Here is a 12286-nt window from a genome sequence, read left to right on the forward strand (position 1 = left end):
CTTTAATTTGGCCATTTAAAAAATACAGTTTAAGTGTTAAGCATATATGAGAATATATTTGCCATGATTAATTTTTCTCCAAGTGAATTTCATCCAATCCATTTTTCCTCGATTCAGTTATCAGGGCAAGGCAATGCAGAGTGAGGGAGGTCTAGAATAGCCATTCTTTCTGGTTGGATATTGGCTCTTCCTTCTCCAAATGAAGTAGAGTTTTGTTTTCATTCATTCTTTGGTTAGCCTCAGGGAGAGACACAGAAAGGACCACACTGGAATTGAGCACTTTGAATCATTTCCTTCACCATTACAACTTTACTAAAATTGCTAGCATCTGCCAGACAAATAGTCAGTATAGGGGAGTCAACTTTCTCATTTTTCAAAGAGATAATTTTAGGCAAAGCTGTTTATTTTCACTGGTGATGATTCATGCATTCTTCTTCCCAAATGATTGAGTTTTGTTAAATATTAATAGTATTCCTTTAAGTAAGGATCTAAAATTCAAAGACTATACACACGGTTTAACTTGTTAATCACGGTCTTTGGAATATAGTTTGATTTTTTTCTACCACTTTTTTTACATCTATCTAAATCTAAAGAGAAACTTTAAAAAAGTATTCATCCTAGGCACTATCTGCTACTACAACATGGCCTTTTGAAACAGATTGGATACATCCAGATTTCTGCTCTGTTTACAAGTCATTAGAAATAAATGCATTCTTCTTATTTCTGTTTCTCACTTTTCCATCTCGTTCTCTCGTCATTCTCTCTCTCTTTACCTTCCCCTTATCAGAAGAAAATATAAGATTTTTAATAAAAACATAAATGTGAAATAATTGGTTCAAGTCCGCAAACAAATGTAACATCTTGTAAACATTGATTGGCTGGTTGGTTGGTTGTGTGTGCTGTATGTTGTGCAGGTAGACATGTGCTATGGGGGTGCATGTACAACATTGTGTCTGTGGAAGTTGGTTTTCACTTTTCACCCTGTCACTTCTGCTCTGTAGTGCAGGCTGATTGGCCAGTGAGCTTCCAGGCAATTTTCTTTTGTGTGTGTGTGTTGTAAATACATTTGTGTGGTGTGTGGATGTACACTTGCCACTACACGTGCACATGGAAGACAGAAATAAACACCAGATGTCTTCTTCAATCACCAGACATCTTATTTTTGGAGACAAGATCTCTCATCGGATCTGGGGCTCATCATTTCAGCTAGACTGGCTGGCCAATGAGTTCCAGAAAATCCTCTTTTGTGTTCACACACTTACAGAAACTCTTTCCACACTTGTCTTTTATAGTGGTACAGAGGATCAAAAATCAGGTCCTTGTGCTTGTGTATCTGGCACAGGACCAACCGAGCATCCAACAAGCCTGCTAAGGTCTTTTAAAAGACCATCACTAAAAAGTTCAAAGTGACTTCTCACTCTAGAGTCTGCACATTTCTTCCTTGTTCCAGAGTTAATTTTCTTCCCTAACAAGATGCTACCTTTCTGCCTTCTGCTTTCAATTTTTCTGAAGGAGATGTGGATTACTTAGAACTAGCTGTGTTTTCTGGATTTTACTTTTCAAATTGATTTGGAAATATCAATAACCCTGGAGAGTTTAGCTGGCTTTCCAACTTTTAATCTTCAGTATAAACAATTTAAGCTAAGTTTTCCAAAATTAATATTAATTTAAACCATCTGTCCACCATCTGCTAATGTGAGATGTAAAACCAGAGTTCTTTGTGTTCCGTAATCAGACAGTTAGGAAAATACATATACATTTATAAAATGAATTCAAATTTCCAAACAAAGGGATTTTTTTGAAAAGTTATCTTGAAGGCTATGAATGCTCAGAGAGAAATTCACTTTTTCTTATCGTGATTTTATGTAAATGAATACCAAGTGTCAACAGTCATGCTGCCTAGTTCACAGAGATCCTAATGTACAAACAATACCCTTTACAATGTTTTCAAAAGAGCAAAGAATACTGTCAGAAATGGATATAAAATATTGATTTTAAGAATTGCAAAGTTTGCATTTGTCGAAAATGTAAATGTCAAAAGGAGTCCTATGTCTGAAAAGATACAGTATAAAACAATTTTCTGCCCATTACCATTGAAATGGGACCAACATGTTTAATATCTTCCTTGCCAAGTATTTCATTTTTCTTCCCTTTTATGGAGCAGACTGGGACTATTAACTCCAGTCTCCCAAGATAACTCATCTTTTCTGATATCATTTCCTTAGAAAGCCAATGCTACAAAATTCAAAATAATTTGATAAATGTGCTTTGAAGTCTTATACACAAGATTTCTGGCTTTTAGCTAATAAGTGAGCCTGGCTGTTTTCATGTTAAAGTTGGTACTGAGTAGACACAGGACTAGGAATTCAAATCAGTTGCTTAATAAGTCATATATATATACATATATACATATACATATACATATACATATACATATATGAGAGAGAGAGAGAGGAGAGAGAGAAAGAGAGAGAGAGAGAGGGGAAAGAGAGAGAGAGAGAGAGAGAGAGAGAGAGAGAGAGAGAGATTTTCAATAAACTTTCTGAAATTGTAAGATTTTAGTAAGGTAGTTCTTCAGCGGATTTTGGATTGAATGTTGATTCATAAGCACTAGTTGGGCAGCTGACTTCGTTGCTGAGAAAGATCACCATTGTGTACTTACTCCCTCTATTAGGGAGATTTCTCTAGCAGTTGACAATGATGAACAGTGGAGCTTCTCTAGGATGACATTTAGGGAAAATTATTCCATTGCACTAGCACACAAAACCAATTAGAGAACTATTTTCTTCGGCAGGTCATGATGACCAAGTTATTTAGTCAGTATTATGTTTCTTAGAATTTAGGATTACGGTCATCTGTGACCATGGATTGATTGCTTTTGTTTGATTGATTTGTATATGGGCATGCGATTATGTGTTTATGCTGCATGCTTGTAAAGAATAGAGGCTAACCTCAGTTGTTGTTGCTCAGATGCTACCCATCATGTTATTTGAGAAATGGTGTCACCAGGACGGGAATTGGCTGACTGGGATCAGCTAACTGGACAAGAAGCCCCATAGATTCGTTTCTCTGTCTCTTCTTCCCATATGTTGGGAAGTAAAGTACATTGCATCCTGCAGCAAGCACTTTACCAACTGACCTATTTTTCCAGTCCCCTCTCTTTTAGAAAATAAAGTATTGTTATTGATGGCTTCTTTCTTTGTTTTTGTTTTGTTGTTTGTTTACAAGATTTTATTGGCTGACCTCAAACTCAAGACCCTTTTGCTTAAATCTCCCAAGTGTGGAGAAAAAAAATACACACACAAACACACACACACACTCACTCACACACACATTGTTTTTGCTTTAGAAACGTGAATCTTTTCTAAAGTATCTACAAGTTTCTGTTGAGTCATTTTAGGCAACCTTTGTATAAGGTCTTAAACAGAAAAAGCTACAAGTTCTAACAATTTTTGTACTGCTCACTGGAAATTTGACGTTACATTTTAAAAAGGCCCCCCCCCCCCGTTTTTAAGCTCTCACTTATTAACTGTTTTTTTCCTTCCATAATTTATTTTTTGTTCACATTACATTACAATTGCAGCCCCCTTCTTCCCCTCTTCCCAGTCTGGCCCTTAAAAATCCATGTCCTCATTACACTCTCCCTTCTCCACAGAGAAAGGGAAGGAAGCCCCCTTGGGTATCACGCAACCCTGGGACATCTAGTCCCAGCAGCAACATTATTTTTTTCTATATAAACATTCTCTGCTTTGTAGATTTAGTTTAGTCCTAAACACAACTAGAAAAATAATGCTGGGCATGTCCTTTTTCTATCTAAAAGTATTTATCAACTGTAATGTGTTAGAGATTTTCCCCTCAAAAATTAATAATGATGAAATGAGCACTGAGCTGTAGAACAAATTGTAAGAGACTCACTAACAGAAAAAAAGAGATGGACAAGTGACTCATCAGTAAACCATTTAGGTATGAGTTAGAGTGAGCAGGGTACTGCGGATAACTGAGCCCCAGTGAAGGGCTCCAAAGGTGGGATAGTATGTCCAGGAAAGGACCCGAGGAAGAAGGAATAGTCATCTGGAAGCAGCGTTCTGGCATAAAGAAAGACAAAACAAAGGTCAAAGGCACAAAGACATGGTCTGTGTGGAGGAACATCAGTGAGATGCATTGATGAGGTCATAAGCACAAGGCAGGATGGGAGTGGAGATGGAATGAGCTGAATGGGGTCACGGGAAGGTCATATTACATGGTACAATTCTTTCTAAAATGCATGGCTGTTTTCATTTCTATTTTTTTCTGAAATTACAGTTCATGTAATTATCATGGTAAAAGATTTGTCAGCTGTCAGGGGAAAGAATAAGTTATAATAAAACTAATACGGCCTGTTTAAGAGTGAATTAAAACTAACCATGTGGATGAGTCAATCAAGATGGTGCCCTGTCCTTTTATTACTCAAATGGTACATTTGCATGGTAACCACAATGTGCAAAAGGTTGCTGCTGATCCTCAGAACAGTAATTACTTACATAAGACTGCCCTACTTCTTTAGGAATAGAATAGAGAAGCTGAAGAGAAAGACATACTGATATAGAAAGACATAAAGTCCATGAAGGACACTCAGAGTCAATAGAGGAACCTGAAGGGCCACATTCAAGAGAGTTGGAAGCAACTGGATATTTTAGGGAGATAGGAGAGATCAGCAAGGCACTAAGATGAAGGGGATAGGCTGTTCTTGACCTTGAGAGAACAAAAGACTGGGTACCATTAGGGGAACTTCAGAAAATAAATTACTAGAGATGACAAAGGCAAGTCACTTTCTAAAAATATCCAGGAGACAGAGATAGTTATGGATTAAAAAATATAGATAGAGAGATGGAAGGAGGGAGACAAGAAGAGGGGGGAAAGGAGCATGGAGAGGGAGGGGAAGGAGAGGACTAGGGAATAAACGAAAGAAGTAAGGAATGGAGGAAGGGTGGGAGAAGGGGAAGGGAGAGAAGTGAGGAATAAAGGAAAGAAGAAATGAGAGAGAGAGAGAGAGAGAGAGAGAGAGAGAGAGAGAGAGAGAGAGAGAGAGAGAGAGTTGAAAAATACAAGATAAAAGTAGGATCATTTAATGATTTATCATTTAATGATTTAATGTGGCTTTAAGCTAAGGACAAAGATACCAAATGAAAGACATATAAGCATGAGAGGAAGAACTTCACAAGAAGAAAGAGTCATGAGGAAAAGTATGTCTTTCCCTTTAAAAACATTTTGAAAAGTGTGGACTACGCTGAACCATTTTAAGTGCTGAAATATAATCCAGAGCAGTGTTTGCAAAGCAGAGAAAGAGAAAGTATTATGTGAAAAATTCAGACGTTCAGAGTTATGATACTCTTTATGGTACTATGATGGTATGCATGTCACACCATGCATCTGTGAAAGCCAAAGAACATAAGAAGTAGACAAGAGTGCAAACGAGAGGCTGTGAATGACGCACCCACGGGAGCACATCGGCTGCTGGTGATTGGCATACTGAGATGAGACGCTACTAGCTGGGAATCTGTGACAGGAAGATCATGGACATAAGAACTATGAGCTGTCGCTGAACTACCTTATACTTCTAAAGGAACACACACACACACACACACACACACACACACACACACACACACCATATTCTAGCTCTTAAAAGAGTTCTCAAATAACCTAAACTAACCCAAAAACAAGTCCAAGTGAGCTCAGGCGAGTGGCTTCTTTAGGACCTGTCAGAGGATTCTGTAACCAGGTTTTGTATATGGTCATCACTGTGCGTCACTTGTCATTCTCTGCATTTGCTGGGCAATGCTAGATGAATGTTCCACATTCTGCCTATGAACAAATGTGAAGACGTCAAAGAGCCAACAAGAGATTATGGCACATGCAAAGTACTCAGAGCAGAGCTTCTTACCCCCAAGCAAGACAGTGAAAGTGTCACCATGTTGCTTTTGAAGAGTTTGCAAGAAAGTTAATGGATCCTTCCAGAATTTCAGGGCCATGCCAAGATAAGGAAGCCAACCTTTTATCAAGGGAGGTTCACGAGGGCGCCTATGTAGAGAAAAAAAGAAATGAGAGAAAACTGAAGTCATTCTCATTTTAGTACCTACGGGTTATTTATCCAGTCTAAGTGGACACATGAATTGCACAGCCTCTGTCAGTTCACCTCTTCATTGATTCCTACATCACCATAGACTGTGCTTACGAAGCTTTTTCAGTTTGTGTGGGTATGTGTCCTTCAGATCCCATTTTGTTGAGCAACTTTTGATATCTTTTCTCTTATAAGGATTCAACAGCTGCTTGAGAGCTGAGACACAGTTTGATGTATCTATCACATCTTCAGTTTTCCATCAGAATACCACTGTACACCTGAAGGATCTGTGGCTAAGAGGACCAATAGGTAACTACATCGACTCTTAGAATTCATTTGGAAAATTGTCAGTTTGATAAAATGCTGATTTTTTCTTTAAAAAGGCCACTGTCTGATGTTTTGGTCTTTTACAAGTCATTCTATAAAATGTCACCTACTAAATCTAATAAGAACTAAACTTGATTCTTTTATTTATATAACTTTTATTGTAGAAATATGGGTGTTTTACCTGCATGTATGTTTGTGTGCCAAGTAACTGAGGAGGTGAAAAGATGGCATTAGACAACCTGGAAGTAGAGTTAAGGACAGTTGTGAGTCAGCATGTGGGTACTGGGAATCCAACTGGGGTTCTTTGAAAGAGCACAAGTGTTCTTAACTTCTGAGCTTTCTCTAGAAATCCTCACCAAACATAGTTTTAAGTAAAATTTATGCTTGATGGTTATATATTTGGCAAGTGGGATGGCTGATCTGGACTGTCAACTTCATATACTTGGGAAGAGAAAACCTCTTAAGAGATAAGATTGGCCTGTGGACATGTACATGGGGTATTTTCTTAATTGATAAATGATGGAAGAGGGCCTAGCCCACAGTGGACTGTGTTACCCCTGGGTAAGTGTTCTCGGTAATGTAAGATAATTGGCTGAATCTAAGCCCTAGCCAGAAGGGTGTGGGGACAAGCTACAGTCTCTGCTTCAGTTCCTACTTGAATTCCTGCCCTGATATCCCTGAATGGAGTATGACATGGAATTATAAACTGAATAATCCATTCTCAGCCAAGTTGGTTTTGGTTAGAGTTTTATTTCAGCAACAGAAAGAAAATTAACTAAGGTACTTTGGAATAGGTCAAATTTAGGACAGAGTTAAACTTCTTATAAATTATGTATTGTAATTGCTGATGACTTTTATTTCATAGTAGCATGGAATGTTCAGTTATGTGGACTCAATCATTTAAACCCCAATGTATGTAGAAACTCATCTTCCCACAAATAAAGGGTATGAGTTCATTCAATATTAATAAGACTCTATTATTTTATTATTCTATTATTATTCTTAATAAGACTCTATTATTAATAAGAATTTTGTATGATGAGGCTTTAGGAAAATCTCGCACTATTGAACTTGAAGGTTTTCCAAATATCTTAGCGCATTTTATATATCACGTGGAGGTTTGTTTTTTACAGTGAATGCATCAAATTATTCTTTGTGCATGTTTTCTATTCATTTAGTTGATCAAAGTGTTTAGAACCTGATATCACCTTGGAGGCTATAGTGTATTTTCCCCTTTTAATAGCCAAAGGATCTCTTGGGTTTCAGATGGTAAGCCATTTGCCTAAAGCCTGTGTATGCTTAAGGACTTCCTGTAAGGTGGTAAGCCATTTGCCTAAAGGTATATGTCTGCTTAAGCTAGGGAACACCTCAGCTATGCTTTCAATCACCTAGCAAAATTAGTCAGTCCATGAACTCAATACATCCCAACAATAGAGCTCTCTAGATGAGCTAGTAGACACACAGTAGCCACTGTCCAGTGCAAATTCAAGAGCTCTTGCCAGGCTCTGGGTGTTAGATGTCACAGAGTTTAGCTGTCAAAGTTTACCAACTGTCAATCAGGCTGGAATTACATAATCAAAAGAGTGACAATAAGTTAACTTGAAAACCGTTTTTATTGAGAACAATAAAGATGCCATTATAGAGCTTAGTGTATAGCTAGAAACTAGAGAACTTGCTTGGTTTGTATGCATGAGAATCTGTATTTGATTCCTTCCACCACCCCCAAAAAAAAGGAACCCGCCTCAGTATGGTTTTCCTGAGTGTTTTATTTTGTTATTATTTTATGAATAATTTTATTGAAATAATGATTATGAATAGGATTCTGTTAGGTATTAATAATAATGTAATGTTTAAATATGTGAAGCATTTCCTAAAATGCTATGACTTAAACACTTTTTTCTCTTTGATCTTTGACATTAGCAAACTCATATTTCAAAATTTCTTTTAATCACTTATCTGGTGGATGCAATCTGATAAGATAAAAATAAGACAAACAGAATAATCTTTTTTTTTTAATTCTGGAAAGGTTCAAAACAAATATTCAAACTTTTTTGGTCCTTTGATCCTTCACAAATATGACTAGCTTAGATCTAATCAAAGGTCAAGATTATGATCATCTCAGCAAGGGTAGCTGTATTCACTGTATCAGAATTCTTAGTTTTCCACACACCAATACACACTAGACTTAAACAATATATAAACAACAGATCTTGCCAGCATGCGTGTAGGGAGGGTATAGGATCAAAATAAAATCAGAGTTGATTTTGTTTTCTCTATTTGAAAGGCATTTTATTAATGGGTAATATAATGTACATGCCACTGTTTAAGTATATATGCACAGACATGTGAAAACAAGTCACACTGCAGAAAAACATGGATCTTATTCTTCATAGCTTTTTCCTATTCTCCCTCTTTTAATTTTTAAAATTATATGTTTGAGATGGGCTGGTTGAACTCAATGTGATTTTACCTCAGCTTTCTGATATCTGTACTGCTATTACAAGAATTACTGCTATCATCAACTCTTGGATATCTTTTTATTTTTTAAAATACAGTCATTAACAACAAAGACTGATTTTTTAAAAACAAATGTATGAAATGTAAGGTAACTAAAAATACACTCTACCCATTGACTTTGTATCTAATTTGTGTATGCACATGCACAGACTGTCATAATTCGATGGTGGGTGTCTTTCTCTTCTACTCCCCACCACATTTTTGACATAAGGTCTATCCTTGAACCCAGAGATTGCTCACTGGCTAGACTAGCTAGCTAGTAATTTCCAGGGGGGATACCTGATTGGCTAGAGTAGCTGGTCGGTAACTTCCTGAGGGCCACCCGCCACCTTCACAGACCATGCATTTAGGGCTTTGGTTCAAATAGAAGCCACTATGTCCAGGTTTTTACGTAGGTGTGGGGTTCCAAACTCAGGTCTCATGCTTGTTGGGCAAACACTGAAGCATCTCCCCAGTCAGTTTCCCTCAGGTATTATACAAGAAGAGGCTACATACATGAGTGGAGAGCAGGACCTTGGGTTGGAAGGTATAAACTTCTGGTCCAGGATCATTTGAAGTTTATAAGCATCCTAGTTCACAGCATTTCCTTTGAAAATACTATCTTGTCTCCTTGATCTACTTTTAATGTCTTGTTTAATGTTACCTTATGAAAAAGATTTAGGAAGGCCTTTTGTTATACTCTAAATTAGTACAACTAATGTCATCTTCTATTCTGTCATTCAACAAAAAGCTGTAGTTTTTGTAGGGCTTCCACTGGCAGGGTCATCATTTCTCACAACTGTATTTACTCTGGCAGCAGTAAGCTTAAGATTATTAAGCACCTTGTCACAACTGTATACAGTTACAGGAAAAAGATAGACAACCCATTCAAAGCAGATAACAGAGTCTATCTTTATCAGTATATTTGTAAAAATTATGTAAGGAGGAAAGATATTACCATAGTGGTTCAGAAAGGCCCATTGACACATGGCAGAGGGCAAATAGTGCTATCTTTCATACTCATGCTCCATGATGTTGAACATGAATTACTCATTGCTTCCTGCTGTGTGAGGATGTAGGATGCTTAGTGCCACTTGTGGCTAATAAAATTCTAAAGATGGAGTGAAACTGGGCCTGATGTCCTGAGATGTAGTTTAAAAGCCAATAGTTCATACTATTTCTTGATCTCACTTTAATAGCACATTCATTCTCCAATTAGTATTTAAGGTAGTAAAAGAACATAACAATCATGTTAACTTGAGATTTTAAATTGCCTCAAAGATCAAATCCAAGTCACAATTGGGAACACACAATTTCATCAGCACTTGGGATTTCTTCTATAGGTGCTTAGGCACATCTTAAGATCTATACACAAAAATGCCAAGTTCAATGCTATCTGAAAAGAAACATTGGAGAGTAATAAAAATACAGCATTCAAGATGTTTAAGCCTTGTCCTTTTGATTTAAAATCAAACACACTTACACACACTATTTGAAGTTCATCTTTATGTTATACCTATAGTTGAGTACAGAGACTAAAATATTTGGCTACTACCATTAGGGCTAAAAAGATAGCTCAGTAGTTAAGAGTACTTGCTACTCTAGCAGGGGATTCATATTAAGTTTCCATCACCCATATGATCCTATACCCATCCAGAGTTCTAGATCCAGGGGAATCCAAGCATCCCCTTCTGGTTTCCGTGTGTGTGTGTGTGTGTGTGTGTGTGTGTGTGTGTGTGTGTGTGTATGTGTGGTGTGTGTGTGTGTATGTGTGTGTGTGTGTACATACATACAAATACTCATCCACAAGAAATAAAAATAAATAATATTTTTAAATATTTTGGCTATTAAATGTATATATTTTCTTCAAATCCAGTAATTCTATAAAAATCTATCCTTGTCAAAGCAATTTTTTATTCTCATACTTTGCTATAGTCATTAAATGTTAGGTGTCAGGCTCATTGTAACAACTTTTTAAGGTGGTAAAAAGCACTTTTATACATATACATCAACTCAGGGTAGAATAAAATTTTATATTGATTAAAAAATTTTAAGAATTATTTGGATTAGGTGACCTAGTATTTATTGCAGTGTCTTAACATTTTCTGTTCTAAATTACGAAGTGTGTGTGTGTGTGTGTGTGTGTGTGTGTGTGTGTGTGTTTAAATTTCAGAAACATAGGATGCTATATAATTCATCTGATTATTATATCTTTTAATATTCAGCCAAGGCATCAAAAAAGATGATTTGTTGCACACTTGTGACACTTGGCCAACATAAGAACAGAGGTTGTCCAGATTTCCACAGGTCAGAGACAAAGGACTAACAAGGACTGGTTGAATTACAAGTAAGGAGGTTCTCTCAGAAATCATCTTGGTGATCAGATGGCAATAGAAGTTCTAGATTCATTGAGAAACAAACAGTAACAATATGTTCTAACAATGTTTCCAAACTTTAGCATCCTTCTTATGTTATCCTGGCTACCATGGATGCCCAAGTTGGTTTACTTGAAATTTTTTGTACTTCACTGTTCTTATTTCTTATTCTGTCACATTTCTTTAATGGTGCAGAGGTTTCTACAAAGATGGCTCCAAGGCTGAGAGCTATTACTGACTTTGAACAAACATACTGCTGAAAAAGACACTCTTAAAGGTGTTTCATTTTATCTTATCTTTCCTTGGTGGCTTTTGAAAGCAAGTTTATTGGCTGAAGTTTTCTTCCTGATAAAATTTATAACTTAATTCTTATATTTTTGGTTGTGAGCTGAGCCTTTAATCTCTGAGCTATCACTCCAGCCTTAGAACTGAATTCTTAAAACACTTTGCTTATGGATTTCTTCAGGGTGAAGCTACCTCAAAACATTTCAACAATCATCAAGCTAAGAGAGTCAAAATATGAAGTGAAGAAAAGGTGCAGCCAATCCCATGTATATCTCAAGTCTAGGCAGACCTGAGGAAACACGGACAACTGCATTGCTTCGGCTAGAAATGAGGTTGGTGTTCAGACACTTTAGCAATTGATACATTGATGGAAAGTGGGGTTCAAAGATCTTGCCAAGGAGGAATCTTAGGGAATCTAAAGAAATAAAGATATTCACAACTGAATTTGGCCTATGGGAAGGAAGAGGGTGACAGATAAATCTAAATTATACTTACTATTCATACAAGACAGTTTAAGTTTTAAACCATAAAGTACTGAACTACTGTCACTGAAAACTGAGTGATTCCTGCCTTTAGAATCAATAGTAGCTTTTGTGAAATGGAGAAACAAAGACCCATTTTTGTATATCTAACTTATATTGGGAAATTTTAAATCTAGTACACAATGTAGAGTATCAGTTTCTTTACCAATAAAGGAGAGGAA

General features: G+C 36.7%; 1 protein-coding gene across 1 annotated transcript in view; it reads right to left on the reverse strand.

Moving 5' to 3' along the window:
- Nucleotides 1–12286, reverse strand: part of LOC114618781 (25-hydroxycholesterol 7-alpha-hydroxylase) — a 163685-nt gene that overhangs the window by 27143 nt on the left and 124256 nt on the right. The window contains exon 2 of the mRNA XM_028764583.1: nt 5924–6060. Coding sequence (XP_028620416.1) covers nt 5924–6060 — 137 coding nt within the window. The remainder of the gene's footprint in view (nt 1–5923; nt 6061–12286) is intronic.

Source organism: Grammomys surdaster, unplaced genomic scaffold (assembly GCF_004785775.1).
Source record: "Grammomys surdaster isolate TR1022 unplaced genomic scaffold, NIH_TR_1.0 62, whole genome shotgun sequence".
Classification (NCBI taxonomy): domain Eukaryota; kingdom Metazoa; phylum Chordata; class Mammalia; order Rodentia; family Muridae; genus Grammomys; species Grammomys surdaster.